The sequence below is a fragment of the Rhinatrema bivittatum genome, chromosome 10, assembly GCF_901001135.1.
Source record: "Rhinatrema bivittatum chromosome 10, aRhiBiv1.1, whole genome shotgun sequence".
Lineage (NCBI taxonomy): Eukaryota > Metazoa > Chordata > Amphibia > Gymnophiona > Rhinatrematidae > Rhinatrema > Rhinatrema bivittatum.
Window position 1 is genome coordinate 53,691,501 of NC_042624.1, and position 23,399 is coordinate 53,714,899.

Below are 23,399 nucleotides of genomic sequence, written 5' to 3' on the forward strand. Positions count from 1 at the left end.
GCCTCCAAGCAGTGCTGGCACAAGTTAGAGAGGAACGGCAGGCTGAGATGCCCAAATATGACAAGCAACACAGAGGGTAAGGCACTTCGGTTTCTTAGCTATAGGTGCCATATCAGTCTGTCAGTATGCTTAACAGGTGACTGAAAGGTGTCCAGCTGTACTTGTGCTGCAAAAAATTGGTGTCCAAAATTTAAGCGTACAGCCCTGTCCCTCGATGAGTGCCCAAAAATTGAGTGCCCTCAATGCCACGCAGATTGTGCGTATAGGTAAGCGCATGCCTCAATTAGATGCCGCAACCAATTGGATGCCCAAGCAGGCGTCCAACTACGCAACCAAAAACTGGGCACACAACTGTGTGCACAGCTGAACGCATTCGCACAGACTATCCTGAAGAGGGCAGCTTAATGTGTAGGAAAAACACGCGAAAAGGCTGCTGCGGCCTACCATGTGGCGTATAATGATAAGCCTAAAAGCGGGACCTAGCCCAAAAAGGCTGCTTAACCTGCCAGGCTGCCCATGTCCCCTAAACTCGCTCAGAGGCGAGAACGAATGTCAGATCGGCACACTGAGCAAGGAGAGCGGAGGAAGGAGGAATCCCTACAAACCACCCTCCTTCTGTTTTGTTTTTTTGCTTTACCTCAGCTCAGCTCGTCCCTGCTGAGTACAGTGTCGGTCTCTGGCTGCGGGGGGAGAGGGCATATACTGTCACCACCACGCTTGGCTTTGTGCATCCTCTTGTCTTTCAGCTGTCTTTTATAGCTAAGTCCACACCGGTTGAAAACCAGCTTCCAGACCAAGGCACTCATATGAGGGAAAATCCAGTATTTATCACCTCAGGAATTCCCAGCTGAGGGTGGGACCATATGGTATCACCACAAGAGAGCTGGGCAAATTCATTTTCTTCTTTTCTCCTTCTGAAAACGTTAAACAATCCCCAATAGGGAGATGCACATCCACCATCTGCTGGAGACGGAGAATACTGGTGGGCTGATGTCACTGCAGGGGTATATATACTGTGATGTCAGCTTTGCTCTGTCTCCATCTGCTGTAGAGATGCATAACACACTTGTTCTGGAGTCACCTGTCTATACGCTAAGAAACTCCTATTTGAAATCATTCTGGAATTTGTAATCATACTGTTAAAGGGGCAGTGCCGCACCATGTGCACAGAAATCAATAGTAATCAGGATGGGCATTGAACAGCAGGAGGGCATGTGGACACCACTATGAATTACTGAGCCAAGTGACCACCTGGACCATCACATAGCTAACAGAGCATGTCCAGGTTTGTGTGACAATCAAGAGGGAACCAAATTCTGGTCTGGTAACTAGCAGATCCTTTGAGTATCTCCCCTATCTTACACTGCTTATCCCACCTCCTGATGAATACACAAGTGTACACTTATAAAGCACATTAAATTCTGAAAATGACTTCACAATAATATGCTGCTATACTGTGCCAAAATGTCCCAATTATCTGACACAACAGTTGGTGTGACGAGCCACTTGACATTTGCAAAGCAATCATTTTATCATGCTGCCAGTCATAGTAAATTAAGACAGAGAACAAAGGAGCACTATAAAAATGCATGCTCTCTTGTTTCTTAAAACCAAGCAGTGCAATCATCACCTCATCTTCAAACGAAAGGTTACCAGGTAGCTGGATTTTATGAAGCAATTATTACATACAAGGAACAAAAAAAACATATTTATTTAACCTTCCCATATAGACTGCTACTTTAAAAAACTAATATGCTACACAAAAGCCTGGTCTATATGACAGAGGGAGACTTAATGAATAAATGCAAGTGTTTTCAAACACTTAAATCCAATCAGAGAGTAATATGTGTTTGCATCTTTAAAGTGGGAAACTGGCAAAAAGTTTCAAGATTGCTTTGTTCTACACACAAGAAATTCACATTTATTCACATTTCTATTTCTTTTGAAAAACTCATACAGAGGCTGAAGAGCTTGAGTCCATTGTAATCTTAGAGTCCATTGTGTGACTCTCATGGCCAGACGGGCCATGGGAGTTACTTGAACTGAAGAGGCCATATGTCCTAGTAGAATGAGGAATTGGCGAGCCGTGGCTGTGTGTTGAGACCGCAGCTGGCGAGCTAGGGACACCAGAGTCTTGGCCCGTTGATGAGGGAGGAAGGCTTTTGTTTGTAAGGTGTCCAAGTCTGCCCCAATGAAAGATAAGGTCTGAGATGGGACCAAGTAGGATTTCTCGTAATTGACAAGAAATCCTAAAGAGAGCAAAGTATGAATTGTTAAGGTCAGGGAGGACCGAGCTATTTGCTGGGTTGGGGCCCTGATTAACCAATCGTCCAGGTAGGGGTAGACATGGACACCTTCCTTCCTGAGGAATGCTGCTACCACCACGAGGCATTTGGTAAAGGCTCGTGGTGCGGATGCCAGGCCGAAAGGTAGTACTCGGTATTGGTAGTGGTTTCGGCCTACTAGAAAACGTAGGTATTTGCGATGAGATTCCGTGATCGCAATGTGGGTATATGCATCTTTCAGGTCTAGAGAGCATAGCCAATCTCCTCTTTGCAGCAGAGGGAGCAGCGAGCCCAGGGTTACCATCTTGAACTTTTCCTTGAAAAGGTATTTGTTGAGGGCCCGTAGGTCCAGGATTGGACGAAGTCCCCCTGACTTTTTTGGTATCAGGAAGTACCTGGAATAGAACCAGAGTCCTTGTTGTAAGGGAGGAACGGGTTCTATAGCGTTTGATTGTAGGAGAAGAGAAACTTCCTGCTCTAAAAGAACAGAGTGATCGGTGAGTCTCCACGCCTGCAAAGGTGGGGAGTCGGCAGGAAGGGATAGGAAGTTGAGGTGGTAACCCTGTGCAATAATTGCTATCACCCATTGATCTGTGGTGATTTGATGCCACTTTTCTAGGAAGTGGCACAGCCGTCCTCCTACCGGTATAGCTGGAAGAGGGGTTTGGCAACTGCTCTCTAAGTGAAAGTCAAAAACCCGCCGCAGGGCCCGGTTGTGGAGCTGCTGCAGGCTTTTGTTTACGAGTCTGGCGAGGCTGAGTCTTATGGTAAGACCGTGCAGGCCTGGGCTTGGTTGATGGGGGATAATACTTTCGTGGCCTAAAGAAAGACTTCTTGGAGTCCTTTCTAAAGGGCTGTTTAGAAGGCAAGTCAGGAGGAATGGATGAGAGCTGTTTAAGTGTCTCATGATGATCCTTCAATTCAGCAACAATTTGTTGAATTTGCTCACCAAACAAATTATCCCCTAGGCAGGGTAAATCAGAGAGCCTGTCCTGAACTTCTGGATGAAGGTCGGAGGATTTAAGCCAAGCCCAACATCTGGCAGAGATGGCCGTAGCAGAAATTCTAGTGGAAGCATCAAAGATGTCATAGGCTGTTCGTATTTCATGCTTCCCAGCTTCAAACCCTTTATTTAGAAGGGATTGAAGCTGTGGCTGGAACTGTTCAGGCAAGGCATCAGTGTATTCCTGCATCTGTTTCAGGATGACCCTATTATATTGAGTCATATAAAGTTGATAAGAAGCTATTCTGGAAATCAGCATAGCTCCATGATATACCTTCCTACCTATACTATCCAGGAATTTGTTTTCCTTAGTAGGAGGTATGGAAGAGTGTGGCTTTAGTCGCTTAGCTTTCTTTTGAGCTGATTCTACGACTACAGAATGATGGTCTAACTGAGGTTTTTGAAAACCAGGTGCTGACTGTACAAGATATGTAGAGTCAGCTTTTTTGTTGACCGGGGAAACAGATCCGGGAGATTCCCAATTCTTTTTAAGAAGGTCTAGAAAAACCTGGTGAATGGGAATAGAAGTGATGACTTTCGGGGCATCCAAAAATTGGAGCAATTCCATCATCTGGTGCCTGTCATCTTGTTCGGATTGAAGTTGGAATGGGACCAACTCTGACATTTCCTTCACAAAATTTATGAAAGAGAGGTCCTCAGGGGGAGAACGCTTTCTACTCTCCGCAGGAGAGGGAGGTGAAAGCAAATCATCGGTGTCAGTAGAGGTATCATCACCCCAAGTATCATAGGGATCTGGATGATGACCTGCAGGACCTCGAGGGGGCTGAACACCTGAAGGCCCAGGTTGAGGTTCCGAAATATCGATTGGAATCACCGGAGGCATCGAGAAAATCCTCGATGGAATCGGTGCCGGTATCGGTGCCGGTGTAGGCACCGAGGGAACCGGTATCGGTCTCGATGGAATCGGTGTCGGCATCGGAAACCTCGGTGGAGCAGAGGTGCGTATCGCCCCCGAAGAAGAAATCGGTGGCGAGGGACGACCTGGCATCGATTGAACAATTCCCGAAGGGGGAATTCGATACGGTGTTTCTCCGCTTGAGGATAAACCTGTCGGTGACAGCGGTCTTACCGGTATCGGTGACTGAGGTATCACCGGTGGAAGGGCTGTCATGAGCGCCTCCATCCGGTGTAGCAGCGGTGCCAGTGCTGCTGCAATCGGCTCGGTGACCGGTTCCACTCTCGGTGCCGGAGTCGGTGCCGGAGGAGTCTGGAACCGTAGCATCGCCTTGTCGATGGCCTCCTGGACCAGCCGGTCCAGTTCTGCCCGGAGACCAAGGGTTACAAGACCCGGCTCGACAGGAGAGGGAGCCTGAGGCTGAGCCGGAGGGACCACCGTCACCGGTGGGATCGCGGCTCCCAAACCCTGAGGGGGTGAGGGTTGCCTCGGTGCCTGCGAAACAGTAGTGGACGGTGCCACTTCTGATCGAGACTTTTTTGGCGGTGGCTCGGTCGGTGCTGAGGTCGATGACGTCGATTCCTCGACAGGCCGAGACTTATGACGTCGATGGCGATGTTTTTCTTTCCGATCCCCTCGATCATCAGGGGAAGGAACGGGAGTCGATGGCCGCGAAGTCATCGATGGCGGACGGTCACCGAAGGGTTGTCGATGATGATGAGACCTCGACGGTGCCGGTTCCGATGACGTCGATGCAATCGATGGCGTTGGGGTACGAGCTTGGAAGAGGAGCCCCATCTTCTCCATTCTGGCTTTGCGACCCTTTGGTGTCATTAAGGCACATTTGGTGCAAGTCAGAACATCATGCTCACTCCCTAAACACAAAACACAGACTCTATGAGGGTCTGTGATTGACATAGTTCGGGTACAGTCCGGACACCGACGGAACCCCGACGCCATGGCGAAAAGCCAAAAATTTAGCCGCGGGACTGTCTCAAGGGCCAAACTCGACGGAAGTCGACCAAACAACGGCAAAAAACTTACCGAAGTTCCGCGGACCGAAAAATTCGAAGGGAGACCCCTGAGGGGCAAATTTTTCTCAGAATTAGTTATTCAAAATTCCTGTCAGGAACGTGGTTAAGAGCTCTTCTACCGCCTGGCTACTGCTGCGCGGAAAAAAGAAGACTGAAGGGAGACCCCTGCTGGCTGCAGGGTTGGTGCCGTGCTGGGCATGCCCAGTAGGGGCCAGTCAAAGTTCCTTAAACTTTTGACAGAAGTTTTCCGTGGTTGGGCTCCATCCTCGATGTCACCCATTTGTGAGGACAACCATCCTGCTTGTCCTGTGAGAAATTCCCCTGGCTGTATTGCAGTTTGGACTGACCGCAGAGTTTCCATGCGAAATCCTGGGACCCTTAAGTGCCAGTTGACTGACTTGAGGTCCAGGACAGGTCTGAAGGTGCCCCCCCTTCTTGGGTATGATGAAATAAATGGAGTAATGCCCAGAAATTATCTCCCATGCAGGCACTGGGATTATGGCTTTTAGGGACAGGAGCCTCCACAAGGTAGCTTCCAGTGCCGCCCTCTTGAGGGGTGGACAAGGAGATTCCACAAACTTGTCCGGAGGGAGACGAAGGAAGTCCAGGTAATACCCTTCTCGGACGATGGCAAGGACCCACTGGTCTGAAGTAATCTCGACCCATCTGCAGTAGAATAGGATTAGCCTGCCCCCTATGGCTTCTTCCCCCAGATGGGTCGGCTGATTCTCATTGTGGGGTGCGGCCGGGACCTGAACCCGAGCCAGTTCCCCTCTTGTTGTGCCTGGTCCGAAAGGACTGGTTCCTAGTCTGAGAACGAGGTACTTGGTAGCTAGCCCTGTAAGGGTTGAAGCATTGAGCTTCTACCTCTGGATGGCCTAGGAAAAGGGCGCTGGTTCCTCCTTGACTTGTCTTCTGGAAGACGGGGTAATGGAGAGGCGCCCCCTTTGTTAGCCAGTTTCTCGAGGTCGCTGCTGAACAGGAGGGATCCCTTAAAGGGCATTCTTGTAAGGCGCGTCTTAGAGGAGGCGTCGGCCGACCAATTTTGTAGCCAGAGCTGTCTCCTGGCTGCCACTGAGGATGACACTCCCTTGGCTGCCGTACGGACTAGGTCGGAGGCAGCGTCAGTGAGGAAGGAGAGAGCTGATTCCATTTCTTCTCCCGGGGTGTTGTTCCTGGCTTGTGATAAACAGGAATGCGTCACCACGGTGCAGCAGGTCGTGATTCGTAGGGACATGGCTACCACCTCAAAGACTTGTTTCAGAATGGCGTCCAGGCGCTGGTCATGTGCATCCTTGAGGGCCGCCCCTCCCTCCACTGGAATGGTGGTGCGCTTCACAATTGCGCAAACTATGGTGTCTACCTTGGGGCACGCCAGCAGCTCCTTGGTTGCCGGGTCCAGGGGGTACATGCTAGACAAGGCCCGACCCCCTTTGAATGAAGCCTCCGGTGCATTCCACTCCAGATCGATTAGCTGCTGTGCTGCTTGTAGGAGGGGAAAATGGTGAGCAGATTGACGAAGGCCCTCTAGCAGGGGGTTCATTCTAGGTTCCCCTGGGGTGCCTTGGCCCGGGATAGCCAGCTCCGACAGGCATTGAGAGACCAGGTCTGGGAGATCCTCCTTAAGAAAGAAGCGTCTCGTGGTTCGATATGGCTCTATCCCCGAGGGAAGTTCTCCCTCCTCGGGGAGCTCGACCTCTTCCTCAGAGCAATCTGAATCCCCATAAGTGGGGCTTCCGGGTGGCGGGTGGCCGTGCCTAGGTCTTGAGGGTCCAGGTGCAGGGTCATCCGGTACGTATGGGTCCGTTCGGGGATCAGACTGCATCTTGACAAAGGCGTGAATCCCCTTGAATAATTCCACCCAGGAGAGCGAAGCAGGTTCTAGCCGTAGGGGCACCAGGTCTCTAGGGTTCCCCGGCTGCTCACCTCGGCCTGCTGGGTCTGGGGTGTTCCCTGAGGAACTGGCAATTAATCTGGGCTGGGACCGGCCCTGGCCCGGAGCTCCCAGGGCCTCCTCACATTGGGCACATAGGGAGTCTGCTTCCTCGCTCTGTGTGGCTCTGAGGTGGCATGCTGAGCAGAGGCCTAGAGCTCTTATGCCTGATTCTGGAGGTGCCGGCTCTGTGGACGCATGGGCTCTCATACGCTCCATCACGTCTGTTATCTCTATGCGCCGGTGCGCTCCCAGCCGAAAGTATGCGCCTTGTAATATGCGCGAAAGATGTGCGCCTATTAATGTGCGCCAATCAACGTGCGCCCAAATAATATGCGCCCAATTACTTTCGGGCGCCTAACATACGCGCCCGTTGCCTGTGCGCTTAGTCTGATCTGAACGCTAAATCGAGGCGGCGAACCAGGGCAGATGGCGACGGTGAGCAGGCAGACAAATGGAGACCTCCTTGGCGGGCTGCCATGTAGGCAAACCTCGCTAATCCTCCTTCCTCGAAGACCAGCAAAAGTAAAGATGTACGCCTTACCTGACCTTTGGCGCTTCCTGGCTGCGACCCGGGCGGTCACCGGCTGCGGGGGAGAGGGTGATTACCTTCACCGCCGCGCTCGAGGAGGTGCACCCGCTGCCTCTAGGCCGCGCCCGAACTCGTCTCGCTCGGGGGCCAAGTCCTCACCGCGAACGGATCGGGACCGAGGCTGCCTCTATGCCGCGCCCGAGCCCTTCTCACTCGGGGGCTAGGACCACGGAAATCACCTCGGGAAACTCAACTGGGGGAGGGACCAGAGGGTATCACCGCAGGAGTGCAGGGCTCGTCTTCAGGTAGGATTCTTCTATCAATTTAGTCGTTAGAATTTGGAAAAACGCTCAGCGAGCGTAAGGTAGCTCCAAACTGCTTTGGAGACCGAAATTACTGAGCTTCTGCACTTCCTGCAGGGGTATATGTACTACGTGCTGACGTCAGATCCGTCTCAAACTGCTAGCACGAGCACACTATACCCATTCGTTCTGAGTCCATCTGCTGCACGCTAGGAAATGGATGATTTTAATGATAGGTTACAAATTTTTACTACTACATCTGAAATTTAATTTTTTAGTTCCTTCAGAACCCTGGGGTGTATACCATCCGTTCCAGGTGATTTACTACTCTTCAGTTTGTCAATCACGCCTACCACATCTTCTAGGTTCACCGTAATTTGGTTCAGTTCATCTTCTCCGGAACGGGTATCTCCCCAACATTCTCTTCAGTAAACACCGAAGAAATCATTTATTCTTTCCGTGATGACCTTATCTTCTCTAAGTGCCCCTTTAACACCTCAATCATCTAACGGTCCAACTGACTCCCTCACAGGTTCTGCTTCGGATATATTTTAAAACATTTTTACTGTGAGGTTTTGCCTCTACAGCCAACGTTTCAAATTCTCTCTTAGCCTGTCTTATCAATATCTTACATTTTACTTGCCAATGCTTATGCTTTATCCTATTTTCTTCTGTTGGATCCTTCTTTCAATTTTTGAATGAGGATATTTTAGCTAAAATAGCCTCTTTCACCTCACCTTTTTAATCATGCCAGTAATCATTTTGTCTTCCTTCCCCTTTCTTAATATGTGGAATACAACTGGACTATGCTTCTAGGATGGTATTTTTTTTAACAATGTCCACGCCTCTTGCACACATTTTACCTTCGTAGCTGCGCCTTTCAGTTTTTTTCTATTTTTCTCATTTTATCAAAGTTTCCCTTTTGAAAGTTTAGCGCTAGAGCCGTGGATTTACTTACTGTTCCCCTTCCAGTCATTAATTCAAATTTGATCATATTATGATCACTAATGCCAAGCAGCCCCACCCCCATTACCTCTCTTCCCAAATCCTGTGCTCCACTAAGAATTAGATCTAAAATTGCTCCTTTTCTTGTTTGTTCCTGAACCAATTCCTCCATAAAACTGTCATTTAATCCATCCCAGAACTTTATCTCTCTAGCATGTCCTGATGTTACATTTACCCAGTCAATATTGGGGTAATTGAAATCTCTCATTATTACTGCACTACCAATTTGGTTAGCTTCCCTAATTTCTCTTAGCATTTCACTGTCCATCTCACCATCTTGGCCAGGTGGATGATAGTATACACTTATCACTATACTCTTCCCCAACACACAAGAGATTTCCTCCCATAAAGATTTGAAAGCAAATGTTGCTTACCTGCAACAGGTGTTCTCACAGGATAGCAGGATGTTAGTCCTCACAGATGGGTGACATCACAGGATGGATCCCTGTATGGAAAACTTTTCTGTCAAAGTTTCTATAAAGCTTTGACTGACCCTGGCACACTGAGTGCACTGAGCATGCTCAGCCTGCAATTATCCCTGTGACCACAGGTGTCTCCCTCAGTCTCGTCTTATAGCAAAAAGCACAAACGAATCTAAAATAAAAGTAAAAACGTATACAGACCAAACTCTGCGGGGTGGCGGGTGGGTTTCGTGAGGACTAACATCCTGCTGTCCTGTGAGAACACCTGTTACAGGTAAGCAACATTTGCTTTCTCACAGGACAAGCAGGATTGTAGTCTTCACATATGGGTGAGTACCGAGCTGAGGATGCCCGAGACTGCTCCAAATGCACCCAAGACGCGCAATGATGGGAGTGGAATTTGGAACAGAGGGCATCCCGATACCCTTAAAGGGTTGGTAGAAGGATGCTGGGTAGTTAAACCGAAAAGGAGTAGGCGGACTGGCCAAACATGGAGCATGCCGGCTAGTCGCATCTAAGCAATAATGACTGCAAAGGTATGGAGAGAGAACCAGGTTGCAGCCTGATAAATATGTAAAAGCAGCACCGGCCGAAGGTAAGCTATGGAGACTGGGACAGACGGAACAGAGTGTGGCACAGTGTTGTAGTGAAATGCCTGCTTGTTGGTAGGAAAAAGAGATACAGACCGTCAATTAGGAGGAATAGGTCTGTTTGCCCACTGGAACTCGCAGCTTGGCTCTTGCCACACAAGGAAAGTGTTAAGTGGAATTCCTATGGAGTGTAGTGCGGTCTAGATAGAATGCAAGTGCACTATTACAGTCCAAGGAGTGGAAAAACCCTCTCACTTTGGTGAGAGAGAGGTGTTGGGAAAGTGGGCAGAGTATATTCTGAGTAAGGTAAGATGCAATGTCTACCTTAAGAAGGATATGAAGTTGAAAACATAAAACCACTCGGTCACGGAGGAACGCAGGGTCAGGTGAGTAAGTAACAAGGTGTGTAACTCACTGACCCTGTTGGTAGAAGTGATGTCTATGAGGGAAAGAGTTCCCCATGGCAGACTGTTAAGTGAGAGGAATGGAAAGGTTCGAACGGAGAATGTATGAGTCTTGTAAGCACTAATTACATGTCCCATTCTGTGACTAGTGAAAATAGAGGTGGCTTGATCAGTGGATAATCCATGGTAAGCTGACTCAGAAGGGGTTGACCGTTAAACGGGTATCCCCACTCCCAAGTGGTAAGCCAACTGGAACAGAGGTGTACCCATGTGAAGGATGTCTGGGGAGCAGAATCAGAGGAAGTAAGAAAAAAAGAGTGGTGTAGTCATGTGGTAAACCATGCCATTTGGAATGGTAGGATTTGGGTGTGGAATGGTTTTTGTGACACTACCAGTACCTGAGAACATCAGTGAGTCTATGATATGAGACTGACTTGTGAGAAGGCGAACTGGTTACTGGTGTGATAGACCGAGAAGTATGGGAAGCATACTGGTCTCGGCCAAGATGTGGGTCTGAGAAACAGTGAACCCCATCCCGTTTCAGCATTAGAAGAGTGCTGGCTATGAGAGGCAGCGGAAGAGACACATATAATAGGGCCTTGATGGAACAAAGGCGCTTATGGAAACGCATTGGAAACATGTGTAGGGAGGAGAATCTGTGCACCGTATGGTTCGATGCAGACGGAGAGGGCAAGTTAGGTTGACCTCGGCACTAGAAGATTTCTCTCGCTACACATGAGGTCCGAGACCATTCAAGAAGATGGAAACCTATATGGAGAAGGTCTGTTAGTGCGTTCAGTAAGTCTGTCAGATAAGTGGCCAGAGGATGCATGGAGCAAGCAAGGGCCAAGGGTAGAGCTGCGGAGCTTCCTAGCAGAGCAGCTAAGAGGTTATGCATGCTTGTGTGTTGGAAAAGCACATTGTCCCTATGCTGTCTGTCTGCACAAAGATTTGTTGCAGAGGCAGTATTGGAAGGCATAAGGGCATAACTCACGGCAACAAGCTCCAGGAAGTTCATGTGAAACTGTGCCTGGAGCGGAATAGATGCATATTGGGTTGAGAAGATGTTAGGTCAAACTTTACAACCCTGATTAAATGCGAGCATTAGCAGCAGTAGACTAGGTTTTGGTTCTAGATCTGCAATATGGATGAGGGACGAAAGCGGTTGAACAGCTTAGACCCACTGATAATAAAATTTCACTGAACCTAACCCATAGCAATTTTGGATCTATGAGGAAAGTGCATAGTGAAAAAACCCCATGGCCCGACAATGAAAGAATTCTGGCGCTGAAGTTATAGAATATGCGCGCAGGGACATGTAGGAATTTATTAGAATGTCTGCGCGGTTGGTGGACAGGAAGGTCGTTGTGACTGTGGTGTCCAGAAGTGTTCTATAAGGGATTTCTGGCAGGGACAGCAATCCCAGGTAGTAGATTTATAGTGAGTCATGAAGAAGTTAGAGCTCCTTGCTTGGATTGACTGTGGTAATGCAGCTGTCCATGCAAGAAAAAGCGGGAATGATGTTGTACTCCGTAGAGAAACAGCAGTCACAGACAATGATTTAATGAAATACCCCAGTTGCCGGAGCTGGTGCAACCGGCAGAGCTTGGAATTGTAATATTGTTGACTCACCATGAAGCACATAGAAAGATTAGAGGCAATCTACTTACTGTGATATGGTAGCATGGTGACGAGAGATACCATTTTACCTGTGCCTTCTGAAGAAAGTTGGTATTTCTGAGGTCCAGGATGGGCGGAGAGTAACTACTTTCTGTTGAAAGAAAGAATAGTGAAATTAAATCTCCCCAACCCCCACTCCTGCGCTTTGTAGCGTCCGGGGGAGTGTATCGTGAATCTTGGTACAGAGTGGGGTGGCCGCTCTGACATCCGGCAAGTTGAAAGACCCGGAGGTGTCCAATTGGCGGGGCTGATGTAACCTGGATATCATGTAACCTCCCAAGGGAGCATGAGCGGTAAAGTCTTACCCGCATTTCTGTGTGCTGTACAAGAAAACATTGAGACCTGTCACCAGGTTTCGAGGTGGACTTGCACTTGAGGCAGTATTTGCTGGATATCATGTTTAGCAGATCAGCGAATGCATCTGGAACTTCGGTCCTGAATTAGGAACCAGAAGCCAGAGTATTAATCAGTACAGGGTCCCGTTGCTGACAACGGGAGGATGTCCTGATGCAATCCCAAATAAATGGTAGAGAGGTTCTCTTGGTATGGAGTCTGACATAGCTGGCAATAGCGATATGTGACACTAATACGGTTCTTGGAAGACAGGCGACCTAGAACCTTTCGAACCATAAGGTCCGAGTTAGAAAACAGATCTCAATGGGAATGCCGCTGAAGAGGGATTAGACTATTTACCATCCGACATGGATCGCTGAAGGACGAGCCGGTGAAGACTGATGGCTCCGTGGATTTCAGGAGTCATCGAGGGGTAGCCTGTCGGACGTAACATCCGTCTCAACTCTGAAACCTGGTATGGTAGTGCAGGTATAGAGCGCCACAATCCCGCACCGATGTTGGTGGGACACTCCTCTGGTACAGGGGAGCCATTATGATTCGTGAACCCGGCCCTCGTTGCAGCGGCTCGATGTGTTGCGACGCCAGTCCAGAATTCTTCGGAACTCGTTCCAGTGTTTCTGGAGCACCAAGGACTGCCAGCACTGTGCGGAACAGTGGCAATGGCAGTAGTGATCTGGCTTGGCCCGGGCATTCTCCAGCACCGAGAAGGATAGCACTGATATGCTGGATGGCGCCAGTGGTGGACGGTCACCGTGCTGGTGACAATGAGCTCCACGGTGCTCAGCCCGGTCTTTCCCCAGCGCCGAGGTGGATGCCCTCGCTGTCTTGGATGGCGAATGCTGACGAACTGTCAGCATGCCTGAACTGCTCCTGGCACTATGTAGTGTCTTAGGCTAATACGGGGCTTTAAGAAGAACCCAAAGCATGGAGCACTGTGTTTAGGCGAGGGCATTACGTGGAGGTGCTATGTCGGTATTGACGGTGTTGATGGCAGCCGAAGTGGCCTCGAGGGCATCGTCAAAAAAATATTTATGAAAAACGTTGAGCAGAGCAAGGATAACAGTGATGAAAGCACTGATGGCATCGGTGTAGGTATCTATGGAAACGATGTGGCATCAAGAAATCGAAAAACATCGTTGGCATCGGAAAAAATGATGCCGGCATCGATGGAGTCGATGACCACATCGATAGGAACGTTGAAAACATCGATGGAAACTATGTGGGCGTCGACAGCATTGATATATGGAGGCGGGCGCCAACGGCATCGGTGGCATGGCCACGGGCGTTGACGGCATTGATGGGATTGACTTGGGCACCAATGGCGTCGAGGGCACATGATATGGGCACTGATGGCACCAACATGGGCACCGATGGCATTGATGGAATCGACATTGGCATCAACCTGGACATCGATGCCATCGATGGAATCGACCTCGGAATCAATGGCACCGATGGAATTGACCCGGGCATCGACACCACCGATGGAATCGACCTGGGCATTGATGGCACTGATGGAATCGACGATGGCATCGATGGAAGTGTCCTGGGCATTGATGACATCGATAAAATAAACGATGGCATCGATGGAAATTACCCTGGCATCGATGGAAGTGCCCTGGGCGAAGATGGCATCGACCTGGGTAACGATGGCACCGACAACACAAGGGTATGCATCGATGGCATCCATCTGAGCAATGATGGCATCGATGAAACCCAGGGAAAAATCAGTGCCATGGATGAAAAACATGGATGGTACTGATAGAATCGATGCAGGGAACGATGGCATCAATGTACCGCGGGGGAAGGGTACCGATGGCATCGAAGAATGCAGGACGGTCCAGAAGGGGGTACCGATGGTAGTGATGGGGGCATTGATTGCGCGAGGGTACCGAGGAAATCGAAGGACCTGGATTCGAAAGATGCCCTGGCTGCAATGGAAACCATGGAAGTCACTGTCCCACTAGCGCTAATAACCAGGCAGAGTGTCACAGAGGAACACTCGCAGGCTATGTGTGGCTAACTATGAAAACATAGGGAGAGGGAAGGCCGCAGTCAGTTGGCAGGCCAGGGAGGTGACAGGAACCGACCGAAAAACAGAGCATAGTAGTCACCGAGTGTCAAATAAATGTACGTGAAGGGAGACCCGTGCAGGGAAAAAGTGTTTGTGAAGTAAAAGTTTAATTGTTTCCGTGTGAAAAAAGTGTTAGAATTTCTCACAGAGCTCCTAACCGCTATGCTTACTGCAGAGTGGAAAAAAGAAGACTGAGGGAGACACCTGTGGTCACAGGAATAATTGCAGGCTGAGCATGCTCAGTGCACTCATTGTGCCAGTGTCAGTCAAAGCTTTATAGAAACTTTGACAGAAAAGTTTTCCATACAGGGCTCCATCCTGTGATGTCACCCATATGTGAGGACTACCATCCTGCTTGTCCTGTGAGAAAAGGGGTGTGTACTTGTGGAATAAGGAGGGAGAGTGCACAGGATATGTTTGGAGGGCATGTGTATGTTGGTGTTTGGGGAGTATAGGTTGTGTGACTTTTGAGGGATGGATTGTATGTGTGGTAAAGAGACAGGTGGGTGGGAGTTTGTTGAGGTCTGTGTAGGTGGCAGGTGTGTAAAGAGATTGGTATTGGGATATGGATGAGTGCGTGTAGGTAGGTGGGGACAGGAGAGTGGAGGGGTGTGAGTGGATGTATGTGTCGGGGTAGTGGAGTATGTTTGCGGGAATGTATGTGTGTAGGAGTGTGGGTGTGAAGTATGGGTGTCTTGTGTGTGGGGTGTACACATGTGGTAAGTATCAAAGTGTTATAGGCACACAGTGTGTGGAGGTAGATGAGGTGTGGGTTTGTATGGAGGAATTTTGTTGTGGGAGGGGTGTGGGTGAGGTGTATGCAGGGTGTATAGGTGGGTATTTTAAGTGCACAAGTATGTAAGTGTGCAAGTGTGGTGGAGGCAGATGTGCCAAAGTCTTGCAAACAAAGTGTGGGGTTTTGAAGGTGCCTTTCAGCTGCTTCAGACATTTCTCCCTGTCTGTCTGCCTGTGTTGCTTTGTGTTGAACTGATGGAAAGGTAAGGGGAGCTTTTGGAATGGGCACTGGTCAATATTCTGCAACCTTTGTTTCCCATAGAAAGCAATGAGGATTTTTGTTTTAGGATTAATTCTATAAAATACTGATTCAATGTTTTTAGTTTTCAAACTCATCCAAGATATTCTTCCTGCAAGCCAAATTTGGTGAATATCTGACCATTTTTGGAGAGTTATTGTACCTAAAGACAGAGGTTTTGATCACTTTTATATAATTCTTTCCAACATTCTGTATGTTAGAAGCATGAAAATGATTTTTGTACTCTGTTACAATAGTAAAATTAAATATTAGCATGTGTACCTTACACTGGGCTAGGTGTATTGAAGCATTTCCTACATTTTCTGGGCTAAATATATGCTGTTTATGACTTATTTTGGAAAACAGAGTAGAGAAGGTGCTGTGATGAGGTAAAAAGTGGCTTGTGGGGAGAATAGATGGCCTGCATAGGTCACTGCCTTCACTCTGCTTCCACCTGGTGTCATCTCCTTATTCCAGAGATAGCTGTGAAGGTGCCACTGTTGGTGACATAGGTGATAAGGGGGGGGGGACAGCATGTGGTAATCTGGAAGAACAGGTGATGGTGATCTGCACAGGCCCATACCTCTACTGCTACCTCTCTCCTCTGGCCTATTTTGGGAGATAGAGCGGGGGGGGGGGGGGGGGGGGGGGGTGCGTGTGTGCAAAAACTTGGTGTTAATGGAGTGGCAAAAGTCTGATACATGTACTGGACTTGAATATGTAACCAACAGACAAGCACATGTAGTTTTTGATAAGGGACACAAAGGTTTGATTTCAGAATCCTAAAATTATAAGAATGACTGCAAAATTTTTAGTATTGTAAGAGCAACTGTGGTCTAGTGACAGTGGTTCCTTTTTAAGACCAATTTCAATTTATGCTTGCACTCCTACTATCAAGATGTGGTCAAAAGAAGTTGGCTCAATTGCTCAGTAACAGTTTGTGCTGCCAAGGGGAGGATTGAATTTAAGCTCTGGAGGCACTGTTCACAGGTCAATAAAGAGAAGCCTATGCACTGCTCTCTAGCAACATCTCCTGGCTAACTGCCGGCACTCTGAGCACATTCCTTGCTGCTAATAAAGGAGGCTCATTTACTAGCAGCAAGGTATCTACTTTCATAACCACCAAACATGAGAATATTGAGATATATTCTTTAATTTTTAGTAATAGGCCTAAGACAAGGTTAACTATGGCATTCAGTCAAGTCCAGGAACAAGGTAGAATTTAAACATATGGAATTCTGATGATAGAGCAATCAGATCTTAAAGTCTGTAATTAAGACATAAAAACACAACGGAAAATCAAACCTTGATGGATACTCTGCAAAAAAAAACAAAACCAAAACAAGAACATACATTCTTAAAAGGCATCAACTTGCTCCAGAATAAAGGGGAGAAAAAAAGGGAAAGGACCAACTGATTACTCACTACCATCATCAGTGCTAACCACCACAGAAGAGCCATCAATAGTAAGTGCTACTTTTCCGGTAATCATCTTAATTAACATGGCAAATGTGCCACAAAGTTGCTTCACTCTAGGGATTAAATAAAGCTTTTCCAGAGGTATACAGACTGCATTACCATGTATAAATGGCTCGATATCTCTGTTCTCAGTCAACTTTTCATGTTCCCTCAGATCCAAGTTCCTTAAAAATGTTACACAATGTCCAGATGGCCAGCAGCACTGTTCTTTCTCAGGACACTGGTTATTTCCATTCTCCTTGGCCTTGATACCATCCCATAGACTTGTCTTAATTCTATGTGCTTGGTAAAGAACTTCACTGACCACGGCATACTGCAAGTATTTCTCATCCTGAAGGCTTGGATACACTGCTTTAAAAATCTTTAAAAAAACAGAAGATATAAATATTTAATTTTGTTTAAGCTACTGTAAGTCTGAACATTTTACATTTTACATAAGAACATAAGATATGCCATACTGGGTAAGACCAAGGGTCCACAAAGTCCAGCATCCTGTTTCCAACAGTGGCCAATCCAAGTCACAAGTACCTGGCAAGTATTCAAACATTAGATAAATCACAAGCTCCTATTGCTTATTAATTACCATAATAGCAGTTTAGGGATTTTTCTTCTAGGAACTTATCCAAACCTTTTTTAAAGCAAGTGTTGCTTAGCTGTAACAGGTGTTCTCACAGGAGAGCAGGATGTTAGTCCTCACATATGGGTGACATCACAGGATGGATCCCTGTACGGAAAACTTTTCTGTCAAAGTTTCTACAAAGCTTTGACTGACTCTGGCACACTGAGTGCACTGAGCATGCTCAGCCTGCAATTATCCCTGTGAACCACAGGTGTCTCCCTCAGTCTCGTCCTATAGCTAAAAGCGAAACTAAAATAAAAGTAAAAACGTATACAGACCCAACTCCGCAGGGTGGCGGGTTTCATGAGGACTAACATCTTGCTGTCCTGTGAGAACACCTGTTACAGGTAAGCAATACTTGCTTTCTCACAGGACAAGCAGGATGGTAGTCCTCACTTATGGGCGAGTACCGAGCTGAGGATGCCCGAGAGTGCACCAAATGCACCCAAGACGCGCAAAAGGCGCAATGATGGGGGTGGAATTTGGAACGGAGGGCATCCTGAAACCCGTAACGGGTTGCTGGAAGATGTTGGGTAATTAAACTGAAAGAATAAGATTAGACGGACTGGCCAAACATGGAGCATGCTGGCTAGTCGTATCTAAGCAATAATGGGCTGCGAAGGTATGGAGAGAGCTCCAGGTTGCAGCCTGATAAATATGTACAAGCAGCAGCAGCCAAGGGGAAGCTATTGAGGCTGGGACGGACGCAACAGAGTGTGGTTACACACAGTGTTGTAGTGAAGTGCCTGCTTGTTGGTAGGAAAAGAGATACAGACCGTCAATTAGGAGGAATAGGTCTGTTTGCCCACTGGAACTCGCAGCTTAACTTTTGCCACAGAAGGAAAGAGTTAGGTGGAATTCCTATGGAGTGTAGTGCGATCTAGATAGAATGCAAGTGCAATATTACAGTCCAAGGAGTGGAAAAAACCCTCTCGCTTTGGTGAGAGAGAGGTGTTGGGAAAAATGGGCAGAGTATATTCTGAGTAAGGTGAAATGCAACGTCTACCTTAAGAAGGATATGAAGTTGAATAAGTAAAACCACTCAGTCACGGAGGAACGCAGGGTCGGATGAGTATGTAACAAGGTGTGTAACTCACTGACCCTGTTGGCAGAAATGACATTTATGAGGGCAAGAATTTCCCATGCCAAACTGTGAAATGAGAGGAATGGAAAGGCTCGAACGGAGAACGTATGAGACTTATAAGCACGAAATATAGGTCCCATTCTGTGACTAGTGAAAATAGAGGCGGCTTGATCAGTGGATAATCCATGGTAAGCTGACTCAGAAGGGGTTTACCGTTAATCAGGTATCCCCATTACCAAACGAAACACCAATTGGACAGAGGTGTACGTATGTGGAGGATGTCTGGGGAGCAGAATCTGAGGGAGCAAGAGAAAAGAGTGGTTTGGAAAAAGAAAAAAGGGTAATACCCTTTTGTATGTGTCATGTGGTAAATCATTATACAGTCAACAAAGCGCACAGTAAACTTGATTTGGTCGTAGTTATAATAATTTCATTTATTTTAAATGGTGACTCCTTCTTTGCATCCCACACAGTTATGGCATACAGTTTAACAGCAGTCCCCGACACGGTCCCGTGTTTCGCCTGTCGGCTGCTTCGGGGGCATTCTTAGTAAATCTTGGTGCTCCTGCAGACCTGTAAGATTGTAACCACCAAGATACGGGTGAGGTTACACCTCCGGTGGTTTGGGATTCTTTAAAAGCCTATTTGAGGGGGCTCTTTATCTCAAGGGCTACACATGTGAAAAAAAGGGACACCTTACTTGCTTCAGATCACTAGGCAACATCAAAATCAACATACAGGGTCACAAAGAATATGGCAGCTTCTCTCAAGGAAAAGAGAAGAACTTCAAAGATTGGAAGCAGCCAAGATGGTTCATTTGCTTCATATAACTAAGCAACACTATTTCGAGGGGGGAAATAAAGCAGGCCGGCATCTGGCATGCCACCTGAAACAAATCACCTACCAAAACTATATTGCCAAAATCAAGAATGAGAAGGGGAAATACTAACCACTAATACTGACATAAGATCTAGGTTTTTAAATTTTTATAACACCCTTTACACAGCAGAAGCCTCTGTCCCAACCGAAGCGATAGACCGATACCTTGCAGGGGTTAGTTTACCCTGTTTGACACCAGATGCACAAGCTGCATTAGATGCAGAAATAACCTCAGTTGAAATCCTAGCCTCCATCAAAATGCTCAAAGTTGGGAAGTCATCTGGGCCTGATGGTTTCACGGCCAAATTTTATAAAACCTTTGCCCCATATGTAGTGGCTTACCTCCAAAAAGTATTTAATCATCTCCGGGTGGGGGGACCCTTAGCGCCCAACTCAAACTTAGCTGGGATCACTATCTTACCAAAGCCGGGACGTGATCCTACAATCTGTGGGTCTTACAGACCCATCTCTTTGCTAAACCTTGATCTTAAATTATTGGCAAAAATATTGGCAGACAGAATGAATAATTACCTGACCGGTCTCGTTCATCAAGACCAGGCTGGCTTCATCCCGGGTAGGTTAGCTGGGGATAATATTTGAAAATTGATTAACATGATGTGGTGGGCCCATGACCGGAAAGTAGATTCACTCTTCCTCTCTATCGATGCTGAAAAAGCATTAGATTTGGTACAATGGCCGTTTCTTTTCCAGGTCCTACACAAGATGGGTTTCGGGTCTAGTTTCTGTACCTGGGTAACAAGCCTTTACACCAATCCCCAAGCATGTCTAAAAATCAATGGAGGGTACTCCGACCGATTTTCAGTGGGTCGTGGCACAAGACAGGGCTGCCCCTCCTATTTGCTCTATTTCTGGAGCCCCAGGCTACAACTATACGGAACAATATAGAGATCTCGGGCTTTACATTTGCCCAACAGGATTTCAAAATCACTCTCTTTGCCAACGATATCATGTTTTCCTTGACCAACCCGCACGAGTCCCTAAAGGCAATAGAGAAAGATATCCAGGCTTTTAGTGTGATATCCGGCTTTAAGGTCAACTGGGATAAGTCCGAGATCTTAAATTTAACATGTAAGCCAGAACTTATATCCCAGCTAAAGACGCAACATGCCTTCCGTTGGGCTCACAAGCACCTAAAATATTTAGGGATTCATATACCATCTCACTCCAGAGATCTTTTCCGCTTGAACTATCCCCTTCTATTAAGGAAGATATTCTTAGATCTGGATATTTGGGGCAACCTTCCTATTTCCTGGCTGGGCCGCATTGCGACAGTCAAAATTAATATTTTACCCAGACTGCTCTATTTATTTCAATCCCTGCCTATACCGATCCCAACTGCATTATTAAAATACTGGCAAAAGAGAGGTTCAGCTTTGTGTGGAAGAGGAGGCCTCCCCGAGTCAATAGACATGTCCTATATCAAATCAAGCTATCTGGGGGTTTAGCTGTCCTTAACCTTGTATGGTACTATGTTTCAGCACAGCTCCGACCTTTAATCATCTGGCATCAGACTGCTGAACTTAAACATTGGGTGATCATTGAGCAAGCACAACAACCGGCAATGCCGCTTGCAGCTATGGCGTGGCAGTCCAGAAAAACTTGGAGTTGCAGTTCCAATCTTTTTCCTACTACCAAACACACGATTGAGCTCTGGGAAAGGTGGAAGGCGCGTCTTGCAGGAGCTAAGACTTGTTACCATCTCTCGCATTTATTTCATAACACCTCTTTTTCTCCCGGTCTTGGACACAAATCTTTTGCAAGGTGGCGCAACCAGGGAGTTATCCACTTTGAAAATCTTTGCGGGGGAAAACGATATTTTATCGTTTGAGACTGTGAGTCAGAAATACAATCTCCCTCACGCTGAGTATCTAGCATATTCCCAAATACGCCACTTCTGTACTTCCCAACAGTTGAAGCAGTGTTTGGGCAAGGGAAAATCTCTATTTGAGGGTTATTGCTCCTCCCCTTTTCCTATCAGGGGTCTGATCGCCAAGATTTACCAATTATTAAACACGAAACTCACTTTTACTCCCACCCACATTAAAGCTTGGACTGTAGACTTACCACGGACCTATTCCGAAGATGACTGGGAGCAACTGTACCTCCAACTCAGCAAGGCTTCCATTTCAGCAACACTGGTGGAAAATGGCTATAAACAACTATATCGTTGGTACCTGACCCCGGAGCGTTTGGCCAAAATATCACCCATACACTCGGGACTCTGCTGGAGAGGATGCACCACCACTGGTACCTATCTCCACATGTATTGGTCAGGAGATTGTGTGCGATCGCTATGGCAGCAGCTTGAGTCTCAGTTATCGCTTATTCTTCAGCAATCAATACATCTCACCATGGATGCAGCTCTGCTTAACAATGCTGAACAGGCAGGCCATGAACAGCTGCATCCTCTACTTATTCAGGGGTGTATTGCGACTCGATGGTGATAGCCAGGGAATGGAAGATGCCTCGATGCCCTTCTTTGAAAGCAGTGTTAGCCCAGTTGGACAATGTCTGTACAATGTACCAGATGACGGCGGAGAAACATCATACCATACCAAAATTCCAAACTGTATGGCAACCATATTTAGACTGGACAGCTAGTCTTGCGGCTGGATCGGTATAATTCTCTTGCAGACCTGCTCTTGGTGTTATATTTTGCTCATCAATAGAATAATAGAGCGAGGGCGCCCCATTGCAAAGGCCGGCTAAGGATGTTGCACACCTGGGGGTGGGCCTTTCCTGCATGGACAACTTATTTTGAAGGATTCTGTCCATTAGTTCTCTTTTTCAACCCGAAGCTCTTTTACTCCATAGGCACTTGACATGTATCAGCTTCTCTTGTTTTGTACAAGTTTTCCATGATGTACAAGTTTTCCAAGATTTTATGCCAGAAAGGGGGGGAGGGGAGAGTTGGGGTGAGGGGTAAATGTTAAATGGTGAAGCGGGGAATGTTCTCTATTGTTGTTCTAATTGCATTACTTGCGTTCCTCTGCTGTACACCAATAAAAGCATTAAAATTAAAAAAAAAAAAAAGCTACAGGTAATGCTGAAAATATGATAAGAAAACGTTACGAACCCAACACCGCGGGGCGGTGGGCGGGTTTCGTGAGGACTAACATCCTGCTGTCCTGTGAGAACACCTGTTACAAGTAAGCAACATTTGCTTTCTCACAGGACAAGCAGAATGGTAGCCCTCACATACGGGTGAGTACCGAGTTGAGGATGTCCGAGTGTGCACCAAATGTACTTAGGCGTGCAAGGCACAAGGCCTGGGATGAAATTTGGCTGGAGGGCATCCTGAGCCCCACTGGGCAGGTGGAAGGGTGTTGGTACGTCACGTTGTAAATAGGTTGCGCAAGACAGACTGGCTGAAGAAGGAATCTCGTCTTCCGGCTTTGTCTAAGCAATAATGGGCTGCAAAAGTATGGAGAGAACTCCAGGTGGCAGCCCTGCAAATGTCAGGAAGTGGCACCGAGCGTAGGTGTGCTACTGAAGTTGCCATGGCCCTCACAGAGTGTGCTTTAACATGGTCTTGAAGTGGAATGCCCGCTTGCTGATAGCAAAAGGATATGCAATCCGCCAACCAGGAGGAGAGAGTCTGTTTACCCACAGGCTGCCCCAATTTGATAGGATGGAAAGAGACAAACAATTGAGTGCTTTTCCTGTGGGCAGCTGTACTGTCTAGGTAGAACGCTAGAGCCCGTTTGCAGTCAAGGGTATGCAGAGCCTGCTCTCCTGGATTGGAATGGGGCC

At 47.4% G+C, this 23,399-nt stretch overlaps 1 protein-coding gene across 5 annotated transcripts in view; it reads right to left on the reverse strand.

Annotated features, from left to right (window-relative positions):
- Positions 1-16,711: 16,711 nt before the first annotated feature.
- Positions 16,712-23,399, reverse strand: part of HENMT1 (HEN methyltransferase 1) — a 117,777-nt gene continuing 111,089 nt past the window's right edge. For all 5 annotated transcript variants that reach the window (XM_029617592.1, XM_029617596.1, XM_029617594.1 and 2 more), the window contains one exon: positions 16,712-17,404. In XM_029617592.1, coding sequence (XP_029473452.1) covers positions 16,982-17,404 — 423 coding nt within the window. In that variant the 3' untranslated portion in view covers positions 16,712-16,981. The remainder of the gene's footprint in view (positions 17,405-23,399) is intronic.